Source organism: Onychostruthus taczanowskii, unplaced genomic scaffold (assembly GCF_017590055.1).
Source record: "Onychostruthus taczanowskii isolate IOZ18803 unplaced genomic scaffold, ASM1759005v1 scaffold90, whole genome shotgun sequence".
Lineage (NCBI taxonomy): Eukaryota > Metazoa > Chordata > Aves > Passeriformes > Passeridae > Onychostruthus > Onychostruthus taczanowskii.
The window spans coordinates 1,142,162-1,160,473 of NW_024506994.1; the positions used below are offsets into that span (position 1 = coordinate 1,142,162).

The window sequence follows — 18,312 nt, forward strand, 5'->3', positions numbered from 1 at the left end:
CAAGGCTGAATCTGTCACAAATTATCTTCAGATATTGCCACCTTTAAGGTAAAAGGACTGGCAATGCAAACCAGGAATAAGATGCTTTATCCAAGGGGTGGAGCTGGACTATTTTCCTCATTGGACCTTTTGGGAAAACCCAGTTTGGCCTGACTTACTGCCTCAGTTTTTGCTTGCTGAGATGGGCTTTGGCCTTTGTCATATTTGGTCTGGGCATTGCTTCAGGAAATGACAGGTACTTTGGATATTCTCCTCAAGGGAAGAATTGTGAATATCCATACCCTGGGTATACACACACCCAGTCACACCATCTGTGGAGAGTACAGAATGTCTGTCCTGTTAAATCATGAAAATAAAGTCTGGATCTTTCAGCCCTACATCACACTGGAAACTTTGTACATAGGAGGTCCTACATTTTGCTCCGATGTATTTCCCAGAAGAAGCAACTGCCATGGCTGTCTGTCATTCCCACTTTTTTCCTGATTGCCTTGTTTCTGACACAGGCTTTCCAGGTGATGGGGAACAGCCACCTCCAAAATCTCATTTCAAATGCCTTTGTGTGTCCATCCAGCTGCTGCATAGGGCAATCAAAATGCACACTTCTTGAACTGTTCCTCGTTAGGAAATTTCCTTCTGTCTCCTTATTTGTTTTAGCCCAGTCCTGGTGGCCATTAATGCAAACGAGGGAGTGAGGGTGTTTGACAAATATTATTGTTGCACACCTGGATCTACTAAATAACTGTACATATTTGTCATTTAAATAGCTGTTGGATTTTTTTAATCCAGCTTTCCATCTAAATAGGATGTTGATGACATATCACAAACTTTATGTAAATAAATGTGAACAGTTATGGCAGAATTTTGAGCTTCTGGAATGATAAAAGTAAGTAATAAAAGATACTTGGGCAGTATCTTACCTAAAGAATGAGAAAGAATGTGCATTTAATAATCTTCTTTCAGAATGCCCTCAAGTATCATTAGGAGTAGCATCCACAGGAATAGACACACCCTGTGCATTTCTGTACATGATCTAACCTGCAATGTTTTCCTTTTAAATCATGGACTCGTGGAATCATCAAGGCTGGAAAAGACCTCTAAGACTGTGAAGTCCTACCATTAACCCACCACTGCCAGGTTCACCACTAGACCAACACCACCAACTATACTCCCTCAGCACCATATCTACGAGTGTTTTCTATTTATTTTCCAGAAGAAATAGAAACTTCTAAGAGCAATTGTTTTCATGGTAAAGGAAGTTACCTAAAATACGTGGCAAAATAGGACAGGTGAATGGAAGTGCCCTTTTTGGTCACGTTTGTTGGCCAACACAGTTAAATCAGGTCCAGGATGTCTCCTACAAGAGGCTGAGGTTATTTAAGACTCTGAGCTCAGTTCACTGAAGTCTGAGCTACAAGGATTCCTCAGTCAAAGTGGATTTACAAAGCATGACTTGGGTGCACAATAATCTTCGATTTTCTTCTTTGGTGTGTGCTCTTCTTGTAGACACAGCTGTGGAGACCAAGGGGGTGGAATAAGGTGCATCTTTCTCCCACACTGGGACAGAAATATTCTTACATCTCCTGAACTTTGAGCTAAGTTTTTTTGAGAACATTGACATTTGTCCTATTTCTGCAGTGTTGTGGAAGAAACATCTTTTTCATTAAACATTAACCTCAATTCTTCAAGTCAGCAGACCCTATCTCTCTGCAAGTTGAAAGCTCATCCAAGAAAATGCAGTTTGTCCATGCAGTCCTTAAATAGCTTCCTTCACCCTAAAGAGAGAAATAACATTCAGTGGATTTTCTGACTCCTTGGATAGCAACAATAAGATCACGGAATGGGTCAGGTTGGAAGGGACCACAGTGGATCATCTGGTCCCACCTCCGTGCTCAAAGAGGGTCATCCCAGAGCACAGGGCACAGGCAGTTCTGGAATATCCCCAGTGAGGGACATTTCACAGCCTCTCTGGACAATCCATTCCAGGTCTTGGTCACTGCACAGGGAAGGAGTTCTGCCTCCTGCTCAGGTAGAACTTTCTGTGCCCCAGAAAGTGTTTCTGCCCATTGCCCCTTTGTCTTCACTGGAACCAAATCGCCCCCACCAGCCTCTTAGCTGATTTCTTGTAAATGTGGGTTGATATTGCAGTGTCTCTTTCTAAAATAAATGTGTTTTATTTTTCCATTTGAAATCTCACAGACTTTGTTCTCTAAGACCTTACTTGATTACTAGGCAGTATTCTTAATCTTTCCAGCACACAAAGAACATCAATAGAAGGTAACACTAGAAGGAATGAGCTTTTTTTCTTTCCTCTAAATAGAATAGGCCAAATAATTGCATCCAGTTAGGCTATGTTCAGCTAAAGCATGACTTGTTGAAGGGGAGCATGTTTCACTTAAAAGCTTCACTCTTTCATGTCTGCTTTTGTTTCATGAGTGTTGCAAAGCAGGGGTTAAATGCTGAAACAGAAACTTTTGGTTGAGGTGTATCCCAAAGTTGCAAGAAAGCTGTTTACTAGAGATAACAGGGTTCTGCTCCCTTCTGCAAGGGCCAGTGGGCCTGTCTGAACTGCTCTTGTGATAAAAAGGAACCTCAGCTAAGATGAATGCTTTGCATAACACCTAGGAGCTCTACCTATTATTTTATGAAAGCAATAAGAAATAATAAAAACTAGATGTCTTTGTTTCAGTCTCAGATGGTGTGAGTGATGAATCATGTATTTTTATTTACTTTTCTTATGTTAATGTGTTTCTCTTGCTCCCCATCAGTCCCCTGTGTTTACTTCTAACAGAGCACTTGATGTGGTTGTTCCTGCCCATGTGAAATCCCTTACAGGGTCTGGTTCTAAAGGCAAGCTGGTCTTAAGCTTCTGAAAAAGCACAAGGAGATGACTTCAGACATGGCAGGGAATCATCTCAGTTGATTTTCCTTACAGAGGACTGTCTGAAGGTGGAAACCTCTAGGTTTCAAAATCCACTCCGTAGCTGTGATTACACTTGGATTTGTGTTCACTCCTTGCATCACGCCAGAAGAGCACTAGGAAAGGACACTTGTAAAAGAAGGTGAAGAGAATTGCATTGACTCTTGGATATTAGGAAGAAATTCTTCCCTATGAGGGTGCTGAGGCCCTGGCACAGGGTGCCCAGAGAAGCTGTGGCCCTGGCACATCCCTGGAAGTGTCCAAGGCCAGGCTGGATGGGGTTTGGAGCACCCTGGGATATTGCAAGGTGTCCCTGTCCATGGGAAGGGATTGGAAATAGATATTATTTTAGGTCCTTCCCAATCCACACCATTCTGTGATTCTATGATTCCATAAGCCTTTTGTTCCTCAGTGACCTTTCGTGATGCATTCCTTATTTAAAAGAGTGGACACAAGCACAGGTGAATCTCAGCAATCCCAGAAAATCTCCTGCTAAGTGTGGCTCTTCCATCATTTGTACAACCCTCAGCCACTGGAGGCTGAGCTGTGATGTTCTCAGTGGTACAGCCTCAGGGTGTGGTTTAGGGGTACCATGAGGTAGTTGGTCTTATCCACGTAAGGATCAAACCAGATAGAGTCAGTAAATATAAAATTTCTATGACTCAGTGAGTGCTGTAATCTCTGAGCCACAGCACAAGTTAAACCCCAACATAAACTGTGCCTTTTGTCCATTTGTTCACACTGACCCACAAATTCTAATAATTTTGACCTTGGCACAAGTTGCAAATGTGGGTAGAACAATTAGTACATAAATTCTTATAAGAAACTCCCATATTGTTTGTTTTTCCTGTGTACAGCTAACATCTCCTCCAGCTGGCTGAGGAGGTTAGGCAAGTGGGGGCTTCTTTGTTTGCAACTTGAATGCTGACCTGATGGAAGACATGATTTGTCACCTTCATAATTAATTTACATGACTGTTTTTTAATTGTCAGGAAGTAGGTGATAAATCACTGAATATCCCGAAGTAGTCCTCTGCTATTGAACTGACAAGATGAATTTATTATTTCCTCACAACAGGCCAAGGACAAATTCAATGAACAACTACAACTCAACTTACTATCTAAAATAAAACACCCCTTCCGGGACAAGCCAACACAGGAGGTACTACAATGAATTGGGAGCAAATAAATATGAGTATTGAAGGAAAAATTACCTCAGTGGAAAAATCCAGCCTCTGAAATGTTCATACCAAGCTGTGAGAGTACAAATTTTTGTGCTGTAGCTCATTAGGTGCTACATTCTCCTTAGATACCTCTCATTTCCCTCTAAAACATGCAGAGAGTGTTAAATAACTCATATAAAGCTGGATAAAAATCTTTTTACAGGTCTGCATAACTGGTCTGTCTAGGTCTGCAATGACTCTTAGTGCAAGACTACTGGAATAAACTAAGATCCAAAGATTTAAGCTTGATTTATGACATGTTATGGTTAATACTATGTCAAAATGGTCTGAATTGGTTTTCTGTTTCCACTGCACCCATATGTTCATTGATCACAGAAAAGATGGTCAAAGGCTCATCTAGGAGGCAGGTCAAAAAGCAAGAGCAGAGACAGATTGACCCAAAATGATGTTCCTGGGCCATGGGCAGGTGGTGGGAGAAGCTTCAAGGAGTCTAAAACCTTCTCAGTGCTCATTATTAAATACTAGGCTTGGATCATTGTTGATATTTCTGGCTATTTTTACCTGCCCAGCAAATTTCCACATCTTTGTGGAAATCTTTTTTCCACACTTTTCCACTCATTTTCATTTCATCTTTCCCCTCCACGTTCTTTACACATTTATTTTCCTTTGCCATTTTTCTCGTTTCCTATTTATAAGCTGATTTCCTCAAGAACACTGAGCCACTGCTATCTGTGGAAGCAGCATGATCACTGTCTTCCAACACCTAATTTATTGTGACTGACATTTTTTGCCTCTTCAATCAGCCAGCATTTGTCTCTTCAGGAGCATGGAATTTTTAGTTCACTGAGGACTTTTCCTGCAATTGTAGGTAGGTTGCCACATAATACCTTCAAGAAATATTTTGCTCTCTGTAAAATTTGTGTCTTTCTTCATTCAGATGGAAGGCTGCTGCTGACCTTTCCAGTTTTAATGCTGAGAAATTTACTTTCCTCACTAAATTTCTTAATGAATTATATATATATATATATATATATATATATATATATATATACTCAGTTTTGGATATGAATTATATATATAATTATGTAATATAATATATAATTATTATATATATTATTTTCTAATATATCATGTATATAAATATCTATAAATTGTATATGAATTATATATCTATATACATAACATATACATACACATGTATATATATGTATATATATTTTGGTTTTGTGCAGAAAATAAAGAATAAAATGTTGAGAAATGTTGAGAATGAATGAATGAATGAATGAATGAATGAATGAATGCTGAGGAATATCTCCTGCCATAAGAAATAGTGGCACCTGCACAGGGGTCACTCCTAGTAAAAAACCATCAGCTTAAAGAGTCTCTTTTCGGAGACATTTTCTGGTATACTGTTGGGTGAGTGTGGAAAATCACCTCCATCATCTGACTGGAGTTGCACAGCCACATTTACATAAGAGTTGAATACGTTCTTGCTTTGCATATACAGAAATTCTGTAATTTCTGTGCTTCAGAAGCAGTAGTGCTCAGAAAATGTCCCTGACTCCTCAGTGTGTCAGTCCTGTCAAAAATCACAAGGGCTACAGTTCCATTTTTGCCAAAATAAGCCTCTTATGACCCTTCAGTAATCACTTTGTGGGAAACTTATCATATGTGCTTGCACAAAGAATGCTGTATGTCACTAAATAAAAATAACACATTTAATATAAGATAACACTTCCTTTGTTATCTTTAGTGTCGTTTTCTAGAATTTGTTTACATTGGGAAAAGACTTTTTAAAGAAGATAGATGGATGGTTTTGAGTGTCCTAAATAAACCCTGGTGGTTTAAAGTCAGTGCTTGAAATAAAAAAATCCTCTGGCTCATTCAACAAAATAAATAAAATACATAATTTTATTTTAGTGTGGCATCCAGGGCTTTTCTCTTTTACTTTTAGCATTTCATGGAGCAGTGGGAAAAGAGAAGAAAGCAGAGGAGTGTTAATGATGCAAAACATCAAATGAAAAATATAATTTGATTTCAAATGGTCATTTCTGTGTAGAAAATCTCAAGAATCTGATGATAATGATTTAAAAGAGTAATTTAAAAGAGTAATTAATGTGTTGAGCCTTGGGCTCTCCATCAGTGACCGAATGAATATTTAACATGGCCATTTTCCATGCCAGTTTGCTACCTCAACTTTTCCTAAAATTTGCCTTTCTTCCAGCGTTGTTATTGGTGCTGGTGCTGGAGTATCTGTCAGTCCTGGGGAGCAGTCTGAGGCTGGCTTTTCACAGAGCGCAAGGCAGAGGGCTGAGCCCAGTGACCAGCCCATGAACCTCAGACGTCACTGGTGGGTCAGGAGGGAGTGACACGTCCTCGCTTCTATCTCCCACTGCCCCCTGTCCCCTTTGCCTTGTGGTTAAACTGAGATATAATTATGCTGGAGGTGTGGCTATCAAATGTGATATTATAATTTACAGAGCCTGGTGCTTTGTGGGCTCTTTCTCCGCGTTCACTAATTAATCTTCCTTGCCCTGACTGTGTGGGTTTATCTCTGCCTTGCAGTTGGTGAGGCTGAAGCTCGCAGGTCAAATGTCTTGCTTGGGGGTTAAAAGTCTTGCTCACAGCCTAGAGTGGAGACAGGAGCTGTCAAGAAAGTTCTTAATCAGAGAGTCCATCTCCTGTTTTTCACAGTTTAACCATGGCCTTTACATTAGAGGAATCCCATTTTTGGCAGCTTGGCCTAGAGTGATGGGAGCAGCCCAGAGGTGGGGAACATCCTCTCCTGTCCCTGCTCTGATGGACCTTTTCTGCTTGGGCTTGCTCAAACATCTTACCATGAATTTATTTTATGGGAATAAATTGGATATTCTGACAATACAAATTTCTAATGCCATGTGAAGCTTTCCAACCCTTGCTTCCTATTTAGTATGAGGTTTTGAGGGAGTAGCCTCAAGTTGTGCCAGGGAAGATTTAGATAGGGTATTAGGGAAAATTTCTTCATGGCTGTCAAACATTGGAATGGGCTGTCCTGGGAAGCGGTGAAGTCACCAACCCAGGAGGTGTTTAAAAGGCATGTGGAAGTGGCACATGGGGTCGTGGTTTAATCGTGAAGGTCTTTTCTTACCTTAATGATTCTGTAATTTCATGTTAACCTGTTGGTGAGATTTGTCAAGAGCAAGAGTGAGGCTAGTTTTGTGGAAGATTTGTTCTAAAATATCAATGGATGGAGAAAAACAGGGGAGATACTGGCCCATGGCACTCAGCATGACATTGGGATACTGGAAGTGATGACCTTCCCTTTGGTTTAGCCCAGAGGCCAAATCTGGTCATGAAGCTGCTGCCATTGGTGCATTTTAAATATCAAAAATATTCTTTCTTCAGAAACTGTCAGACTGTTAAGTTACTTCATGACCTTTGTTCAAAACTGTGTTTAAGGCCCTTCATGTGAGTTAACAGCTGAAGAGCTCTTACACCCCTCTCCACAGATAAAGCTTAGACTTGTTCTGTAGCAGTTGTTCTTATCATCTCTCAGCACATGTGCTTCATGTGAACCAGAACAGAAAATGTAAGAAATTCCTGGTGTTATTTTCTTCTTGCCTGGACTAATACCTAAAAAGTAGCACAATACAGCACAAACCAAAAAGCACATCTTAGTGTCAAAAATGAAGGCACTCTCAAGACATCAGTAGGAAAAATAACTCTGTGACAATACAGGCAAGTAACAGAGAGAAAAGTCATTTGACATGCTGGATCTCAGCAAATGTCATATTGCTTTTACCCCATCTGAGTGTGATGAACCCATATTCAGCAGCATCTCAGCTTTCACAGGGACGTGAACAACAAAGTGAAGTATCCCAAGCACTCCCTGATGTCAGCTCTGAGAAACAGAAACATCCAGGCAGCATTTCCAGCATTTCATCTCGCCTCCTATGTGTTCTGTTCCACATCAGTGGGGAAGCAGAACCTTCTGAAATCTCTCACAAAAGCACAAAGGCTGTGCCTGGATACCCTGCAGTAACCCATAAGTGTGCCTGGTGTTCCAGGGTGGCACCTCAAGCTGTAGGAGATCCCTTCCAGCTCCTGCTGTAGCCATGCTCAAACAGCATAGCTGGATATCCAGAGTGTGAAACTTGGCTCTTTGGGAAGGGAGCTGTATCAGAAATCTCTGATAATAAACTAATTCCATGTTAAATATTCATTGGCCCAGATAAAGGGGGAGGAAAGGGGAAAAACTTGGAAAATAACCCAGAAAACACCTGAGAGTTTTGCCAAAATTATGCATCCCTCCATAAGAGAATTGGGGTTTTACAGGTTAGCATTTTCTGAAGAAAACACAACATTTTTAGGAAATTTTCACCAGCTTTAGTTCAAATTACACTCCCTAAAAATCATAGAATCAAGGTTTAGGTAGGAAGGGAGCTGAAAGTTCATCTTGTTCCACTCCCTCCCATGGGCATGGACACTTTCCACTATCTCAGGGTGCTCCAAGCCCCATCCAACCTGGCCATGGACACTGCCAGGGATAGGGCAACCACAGTTTCTCTGAACAACCCGTGCCAGGGCCTCACCACCCTCAAAACAGAGAATTTCTTCCTATTATCCAACCTAACCCTGCCCCCTCTCAATTTGAAGCCATTCATCCTTGTCCTAATTCTCCTGCCATTGTTAAAAGTCTCTCTCCAGCTTCTCTGGAGCCTTGCGCTGTGGCAGTAGTCATGAAGGTGAAACTCAGCTTCAGGAAGGTACAAAATCAAGGCTACCAGAATTAATTTATATCCTGGAAACCACTGATTTCCCTAATTCGACACTCTCAGTTGTTTAATATGATGGTAATTTAACCAGCAGAAACAGGATGAAAGAATAGAGGGGAGGAAACCACTGTCAAACTGTTTCTATATGTTTTAATTATTTATTGAGCCAATATTAGCTAAGAAACTTTGTGCAAGAGAGACTAGGACCAGAACTTTATCATCTAATAAAAGGGAATATCCTTTATACAGGTATAAAAATGAAAAAGCAATGCAGGTTCATGTCTGGGTATGGCTCACCCTCTTGTGTCTTTATCTAGAATTGCAGTCTTGTGGAGAAAATTATTTTTACTGGCCTGAAATAAGAAGGGAAAGTGGTGAGTTCTGCCCTCCTCAAGACTGGTTTATGTGATAAAAGAGTGATGGAAAACCAGAACCCTTTCAGGAGCAGCTGGAGGTCTGGTGGGACACCCAGTGTGGTGCAAGGTTAGTGGGAAAGAGCCACAGGAATAAATTTATCATTTATCACCTGCAGGCAGATGTAGCAGAATTTTTGTGATTAGGTCAGAGGAAAAGTTGTAGATACAGTGTGTGCCTCTTATTTTGTACAAAAAATTACCTCCCTTTTTGCTTTGTACTTCTTTTCTCATCCACACTCACATGAAGTATAAAAGAACCTCAAAATACCCATAAGGAATTTTCCAAATTAAATAAAACCCCACCCCGTTGTTTATAAATAATTTTAATTAAAAGCTCTGTTTGTGAACTGGTGGTAGATCATGTGTTTATTTGGCAGGAAGACATTCCATTAACAATGAAAAAAAAAGGTAACAGAAGAAAATTTAGTGGCATCTAATGAATTATGTAAAAAAACCAAAAAACAAAAAACAAAAACAAAAAAAAAACCTGAAGTGTTTTAAAAGTGGGTTTCCTATTAAAAAGAAATAAATCCGTGGCAGATCCACTTCAAAGAAAGACAACACATTAGAAAGTAACACAACACAAAGAAAGTAACACATTAGTAGCTTAAAACATGATTTCCACAAAACCTAAAATAACATCAGAGGTTATTTTGAGCTACTAGTCTAATTTAAGACTGAAGTAATGGTCAGATTTCTGATAAAATTATTACCTACAGGTAAATCTGAGCAGACGCACTGAGAGAGAATACACTTTACAGTGGATCCTACTCTTTCCTTAAAATCTCTCTGCAGCTGTAATGACACCCAGCAGGACTTTAGATGATTTGGGTGGTGCATTTGCAGCTTGCAGGACACTTCTTCTTCACCAGCGAGTGGCCACAGCCAAACAACATTTTCAGATTTTTGCAGTTTCCAAGGAGGTCTTGATACTTGCAAGGGTTGGCTGAAATAAAAGAGAGAGAAGCAAACTCATGAAATACCATGTGGAAACTGAGCTCTGGTTTGATGATTCTGCATTTTCCAGAAATTCCAGTTGTCCATATAAACTTTGTCCATATAAACATGTCTGTATAAACTTTGTACTTTTGCTCTGCTATTAAAATGGCTTGAATATTATAGAATGTGTTTTATCAAGGAGAATGGAGTAAACTTACTGCAAAGTCCTTTGTCACAGTGGCCAGGACAGTCAGCACATTTTGGTCCACTTCTGTAAGGCATAGCTATTTGCATTGGGTTATTTCCTCTGAAATTTGAAAGAATTAGAGTAATAAAATTAATTGATTGATTGTATATGTATAGCATTATCTGTTAAAAATGTATGTGCTTCCTAGCTCTGCTTCTCTAATAGATTTCAACTGATTGTGGTAATCATAAAATCACAGAATCACAGACTGCTTTGGGTTGGAGGGATCCTCAGATATCACTTAGCTCCAACACCCTGCCATGGGCACCTCCCACCAGACCAGATTGCTCCAAACCCCAGCAAAACCCTTCTGAAATGCAGTTTTTACCTCTGTGAATATTCATTTTCTGTTGGCTTCCACTTTACATCTGATGTTCTCCTTTGTGGTCAAAATTACAGCATGATTTGTGCCTAATACCTGTCTGATTCTGACAGAGATAAACCCTTGTTCATCTGCTAAAATGTCCCTAATATCTCTTTCAATGCGAAATAAGACAGATATTGATATTCAGCTTGCAGCTAAACCCACGATTTATATTGGAATTTTCAAAAGTATATATGGTTAAAGTAGATTGCAATTATTTCATCCTATAGCCAAGGATGTTTTGGAAACATATCCATAATCACCATGACGGAGTAAGAAGGCAGTACGTACGCAGGGCAGTATTGGCAAACGTAAAAGTACTTGTATGGGCCTGTGGGACAGTAGGAAACTGCACATCCCACCTTGTAACTGTTGTACCAGATTAGCTGTAGATTAAAAAACAAGAACATTATTTCAGAGTGAATTCTTGTAAAAAACCCCAAAACCTCATAAAGTAACAGAACAAGAAAATATTTTTTTCCTTTCATTTTTTTTCTAGTCAGCTTTTAAATTTAAAGTTTAGCTGTCATAAAGAATACATAAAAAAATGAGTTTCCTCCAATTTCTAAATGTTTTTGAACACAGTTTCTGGCAGGACACTGAAGCTGAAATTCAAATATTTTCATCATAGGTTTTTTTTTTGTTTGTTTGTTTTTTTTTTTTTTTTTCCTTTGGTGTTTCTTAATCACGTATTTCAATTCCTGTATAGAAAATATTAATTTCTAAATTAAAGGTTTTTCTACAGACTAATATTTTCTTTTTGGACAGCTCTTCCAAAATACTGCTTCCATTGCCTCCGAATTAGACAGAGAAGAATTTTAGCTTATCATTCATCTTTGGATCAGACTATGAATTATAGATAGTAGTTTGATTACATTGATAATTTTTTCCTGATTATAAATAACTCCCAGCTGGCTCAAGTGTACTCCTGTGGTTTTGATGTATCCCTGCAGTTTGTTTCAAGTCTCCATACCTGAGTGTAGCTCTCAACATTGACATTTTTCGAGATTGCTCCATATCCATACTTGAAATTGGAGGACTGACTGTACCACACTTGAATTGCATCAGCCCATGTCCTTGGATAGGTTGACAGTAACACATTCTCACCACAGGTGACACCTGGAGTAGAAGTAAATCTATTTTATTAGGAGAGAAGCAAAGGATAGAGCAGGAGGTGGGGCAGAGGGGCTGTAGCTATATGCTAAAAAAATGCCTATGATGCCATTCACTTTCCCCTGTGATTTTAAGGCCTTGCAAAATGTTGTCTTTCAGAGCGTTTATCTGGCAAAAATTATGGTTTTGTTTAATAATCACAGAATCACAGAATGGTTTGGGTTGGAAGGGCCTAAAGATCATTTTGTTCCAACCCTCCTGCCATGTACAGGGACACCTTCCATCTAATAATCTTAAAAAGCTATTCTACAATAGATTAAAGTCATGCTTATTTCTATTTCACTTTCACAGGGGTCATCTGCAATCTGTCATTAACCCATCAGCTCAGGCTCCAGGCTTGTCAGTACCATTAATAACTCTCCTGTCTCTTGGACTGACTTTCATCCCACACTGATTTGCCCATTTCTGAGCATTTTTGGCAGTTTTGTCACTCCACACCTGAAAGACACAAAGCAAGAAGTATCCAGGTCACAGATAGGTTAGTGCAGCCCATGAGAAAAAAAAATAAAAAAAATAGGGAATGGCTTGGGTGTTGAGCACTGAATGCTCCCATGGCTTTCAACAGAAACGAGTTGTGCCGATTTACTCTCCTGGGGCACAGAAACCACATTTCTTCAACTCTTAAAAGTTTCAGTGAAGGCTATCCTGAACAGTTCTATCACCCAGTCTTGATCTTCAGATGGTGCTGATTAAAAGGGTTTTTATAACATACTACTGCTTTCCTTCATCTTTGTGTCTGAATGAACACTGCAGGGTGCACTGGACTAAGCAGTATAAATCTGATTTTCAGCCCAGGTGCAGCTGAGTTGTAGAGATTAATATCAGCTGGGCTTTGAACCTGGGGAATGTTTCAGGCCTTGCCATGCAGGATTAACCGCAAAGCACTGACCAGCTCATCTGCTTGTGGTACAGGGATAACAAGGATATCAAGGGTGACAGGGATGGGAGAAGTTTTGCAGATCTAGGTCTCTTTTGTCCTGACAGTGTGAGATTCAGAAGCTGCAGCTCCCCCTTTGCTTTGCCTGCACTTTCCTTCGTCCAGAGTTTGTTTCTCTTCTTAGATTCAGAGAATCAGAGATAGTTTGGGTTGGAATGGACCTTGAAGGGTCATCTAGTCTAAACCCTGTGCAATGAGCAGGGACACCTTCAACCAGACCAGGTTTCTCAGAGCCCCATCCAGCCTGGTCTTGATACATCCAGGGATCCAGGGGCAGCCACAGCTTCTCTGGGCAACCCGTGCCAGGGTGTCCCCACCCTCATCATAAAAAAATCTTTTTATATCTAATTTTAATCTACCTGCATTTAACTGAAAACAATTAGTCCTTGTGCTGTTGCAAGAGGCCCTGATAAAGTGTTTTTCCTCATTCTTATAGATCCCCTTTAGGTACTGGAAGGTGCTCTAAGGTTCCTTTGGATCCTTTTCTTCCCCAAGCTGAACACCCCCAGCTCTCCCAGCTCGGCTCCAGAGCAGGGGTGCCCTTGGAGCATCTTGCTGGATCATGTTGAGTTTCTCATCCATGAACATCTCCAAGTTCTTCTCATCAGGCTGCTCTTAATCCCTTCATCCCACACCTTCCTTTGATGCTGGGTTTGTCCCATCATTTCTTTTAAGAGAAAAACAGGCTAGCTGTAATTCATAGCTCACCATCTTCAGCATGTTCCTGGCTGTGGGATTAACAGATCTCCGTATTTCATTGTGTAGCTCAAGGATCTGTTTTTCATTTTGAGATTTAAAATGAGGAAAGGAGAAACCTTTCACGCTTTTATATGGAAAACCCTGGAAAAAATAACAGTGAAGGTCCCATTTAACAGAAATATAATAAACAAGATAAATTATGAGCTTCTTGTCACTTTTTTTTGGTCAACTGAATCTACACCAATAACTGGTCTCATAAATCTTGTTTAACTTATGACATTTATGGTGGTAGAAATTACATCTCAGCCAGTAGTTTTAGGCTGCAGCTATACTCAGGTAAAGGAAAGTATCAACTTACCACATTTATTGGTTTCAAAAATCAGATTTATTGAAGAAAATGAAGTACTTTCCTAAAGTACTTGTTTCTTTTCATTCATTAATAAGAAGATCTTAATAAATAGCTCTCATGCAAGTACCTGCTTAGCAGATATCTGACAAACCTAATGCATTCTAGGAGATTTACGAATCAGATTTCTGAATCTTAAATTATTCATTTATTTATGAAAAATGTATTTTTAAAATTAGCCCCATGAAGGGAAGAGTATTTTCATAGGCAGGATCACAGAATGATTTGGGTTGGAAGCTCAAAGAGCCAGTAGCTCTGAAGCCCCTGTCTTATACAGGGACACCTTCCACTAGAACAGGTTGCTCAACCAGAACATTACTGCTACTACTGCTAATAATAGTAGTAACAATAACAATAATAATAATATTACAAAAATCTGTATGAAATGAGAGTTCATCTTTAATATGTTACGTTAACATATTAACAATACTTGCACCCCATAATTATAATTCTCCAGAGACCACAAGATCAGACTATATCAGGACAGATTTCTATACAAAGGAGTCAGATATGGGTGTTTTGCAGAGATGAATGTTCCTACCTGTCCATCAGATTGGTGTAACAAAGCAGCCAGGAGAATAATTGCAGTTAGTAGATACATTTCTACAGGAGAGAAAAAAAAAAAAAACAAAACAAAACCCCCAAAATCCATTAGTCTCTTTTGCATACATTTTATGGCATAATGTGATATGTGAGCAAGATACAAAACTGTTGCAAAGTAAAGCCTGCACAAAGAAGTTTATTTTAGTTGATCCTGAATATGGATGTGCTGAAACTCTGCATAGGCACCACTGCCTCCTACAGAGAGAAGACTCCACCTTGCTTGGAAGCAGGGGCTGTAAGTAGCATAAAGTTGTGTGGTATTTGGAATAGATGGATCAGCCTCCTTTTGAATCCTTTATTCAAGTTATCTTGAATTTGCAGCATTTTCTTCATGTCTGCCTCCCTGCTATAAAAAAGCCCATAAATGTGTTCAGTACTGTCACATCAGAGTGCTTCTCAAGCCCCATCCATTGTGTGATTTGGTGTTTTGGAGTGGAGCACTGACCACATGGACTACAGCCTTCATTTCTTTCTCCCTTCCCTGTTTCCTCATTAAATCAGCATCACAAAGGCTCAAGCAAATGGTGGTGATCACCTCAAGTTTCATCTAACACTTAGACATAAAGAAAACCTTCAAATACGATGTTATTAACAAATAGTGTTGACTACTGCACTCTGACTCCTGAGGCACCTCATGCAGGTGTACAGACACTCTGAAACCCAACTGTACAAGCAGGATGCTTTTTCTGCACATCAACAGAGCGAAAGTTGTATATCTTTGTATTGATGAGGATATATGGGGGGAAATGTCTTTTTGGTTATTAAAAAGGTGTGGCAAAGTCCCAAGGAAGACTTTGAGCTCAGCAGGCTTCCTTAAACCAGACAGGCAAGAGGGAAATAGAGATAACAAAGCCCAACAAATACAAAATGCCTTAGAGCTGGCCTCTCAGAAAAATCCGTGGTATGAGCAGGACTGGTCAATAGCAATCTAGGAAATTCTGCTTGATAGGGAAACTATCATTGTTAAAAAAAAAAAAAAATGTTATCCCCCCCCCTTTAGTTTAGAATCACTACCCCTTGTCCTATCATGTCATTCAGACATTCAGTCTTTATCTTGTTTTCCTGTGATTTCATGAGGAACTCATTTGCATGAAGTAGAGGAATGGATCTCAGTGATATCAATGAAGAATAAATTCTTAAACTGCAGGGATATTTTTAGACACTAAGGAGCTGACATGCCCTTCTGTACACACAGAAACAAAATATTTTTTGGACTTCCCAGATTAAATACTGCAACAGGAAACATAAAATATTTCTAGATCCAGAGTTGAAGTTGATTAAATACTACTGCACATCTTCAACTGCCAAACTCTACCATCAAATCTTTCTCATGGACTAAATGTGTTGGGCTTTACTTTCAAAGTCAAAAAATTATGGTTCACAGATACATTTATACTGCTCTTTCAGTAGTGCTTAGTCCACTAAATCACTTCTATGCTTCTGAAAAACAAATGCCAGCAACACACTTTTAGACAGCTCTACTTGAAAACCTGAGGTTTTATGAAAATTTGATTGAGTGTAAAAAGAAATAAAATAAACATTGTTAGCTTCAAAACTGTAAACAAATTTCTATTTGAAAAATATGGTCTTTATGTTTAATCCTGGTGTTTTATTCCTCAGGATAACCTTTCTCCTGCCTTTTGGTACAGCTTTCAGGGCATAGCAAGTATGAAAGTTTGGCAGAGTGAGAATATTTGTCTTTTCAGTTATTTTGATATATTTTTCCTCTACCTTCTCTGACTTTACCTCTTTGAATTTCATTAGAGTAATAAATTCACTGTCCATTAAGGAAAGGTAATCAGCTTATTAGATAGTACAATATATATTAGACATTTCACCAGCATATATACCTGAAAGTTTGGACAGATAGTTAACATTTAGAGATGACAAAATTCTGAGTTCAGCTGTACTGGTCTATCCCAATACTCATATGAAATAAATTTAACACCAAAACAATTCAAAATACATTAGAAAAGCATTTCCCATGACTGACAACCCCATGCAAAATGGATTCTTTTATGTTCACATTTCAAGGAAGAAGCAAGTGGGTCCAAGTATTACATTTTCATCTAAAGAAATACAGGAATTAGACTCCACTGAAGCAATTTTTCATTCCTACTCATGGAAAGTGTGGCTTCAGAGAAGATATGTTTTATTTTTTTTATTTTACAGTCTTTCTCTAAGATGTTATAAGCATAAATTTTCTTTCAATTATCACATTATCAATTATTGGTATAACTCAGCTATTAACTCCACTAAAATTTGTACCATAATGAACAAGAGACTCTATGGATAAAAGGTCTAAGGCTGAAATTCAGTTCTGCATACATTACCTTCATCCACCAGAATCCTTCTGTACCTGAGGAAGTGGCAGGAGAGTGAAAGGCTCTCCCCAGTCCAGAGTTATATATATATACACATTTCCCCTTTTTCTTCCTTGTCAATATTTATTGATGATAAATGACATCAGCTTTGGGGCTGCCCATTGTGCAAAGAAGAACTTTTCTTAAGGAACAGGTGACTGAAAATGAGCCAATTCACATGCATTTTTCTGGATTTTTTTTCCCTTGTCTCTAGGGTAAGGAAAAAGAGAAGACAGAAGACCTAGTGACTGAAAATGAGCCAATCCACCTGCATTTTTCTGGATTTTTTTCCCTTGTCTCTAGGGTAAGGAAAAAGAGAAGACAGAAGACCTGTCCTTTTGCAGAACTTCAGTGTCTAGTCTGATCAGCAAGCTGCAGTGCTAATGTGTTCACAAAATAAAAGCTTAAGTTCTGAGCTGGTTGTTTTACAGTTGTCTTTCCTGTTTCTGGCAAAAGTATAGGATAAATATTTTGAGGCAGAGGCATGAGTGAGCATCTTAGCTGTACACAGAACGACCTGTACTGTAGGCAACACATTAATGTGTTCTTCCAAGTTGTTCCTGAACTTCCATTTGCTGAATAAAACTTATATTCCATTAGCTCACTGAGGCTGTGACACTGGGCATCACTTTTTACCAGCACATGTAGTGATAGGACAAAGGGGGATGACTTTAAACTGAAAGGGAGCAGAATAGATATTAGGAGGAAATTCTGGACTGTGCTGAGACTCTGGAAGAGGTTGCCCAGAGAAGCTCTGACTGCCCCATCCCTGGAAATGTTCAAAACAAGGTTGGATGGGTCTCTGAGTAATCTGGTCCAGTGGAAGGTGTCTCTGCCCAAACATGGGGTGATCTTCCTGCCCCATCCCTGGAAAATGCTCAAAACAAGGTTGGATGGGTTTCTGAGTAATCTGGTCCAGTGGAAGGTGTCTCTGCCCAAACATGGGGTGATCTTTAAGGTCCCTTCCAACCCAAACCATTCTGTGATTCTGTGATTCTGTGATTATTTGGTCCATAACTCACCCCAGATATTGCTCAAGATTAAGTTACTGCAGAACAGCTGCAGATATTTCACATCTTCAGTCCGGGGAGATGTGTGGCCTGTGCTCTGCTCTAGTGCAGCATAAAATGGTCAGGGTTGAAAAGACCCTAAAGATTTCCGAGTTCCAATCCCCTGCCATGAGCAGGGACACCACTAGTTCGGGTTGCTCCAAGCCCTATTCATCCTGGCATCACTCTGCTCATCCTTCCTTCTTGAAGAATCTTTGTTTGCACTCTCTTATAAGGTAAAATATCACAAAGGCAGCTTCGA

General features: G+C 39.4%; 1 protein-coding gene across 1 annotated transcript; it reads right to left on the bottom strand.

Annotated features, from left to right (window-relative positions):
- Window positions 1–10,088: 10,088 nt before the first annotated feature.
- LOC121347469 (cysteine-rich venom protein-like) lies at window positions 10,089–14,636 on the bottom strand. The gene is made up of 7 exons (XM_041426138.1): window positions 14,577–14,636; window positions 13,639–13,770; window positions 12,341–12,431; window positions 11,794–11,939; window positions 11,112–11,206; window positions 10,428–10,516; window positions 10,089–10,216 (listed from the first exon to the last, which is right to left on the bottom strand). Exons 1-7 carry the CDS (start codon window positions 14,634–14,636, stop codon window positions 10,089–10,091), a joined length of 741 nt encoding a protein of 246 aa, XP_041282072.1.
- Window positions 14,637–18,312: the final 3,676 nt, after the last annotated feature.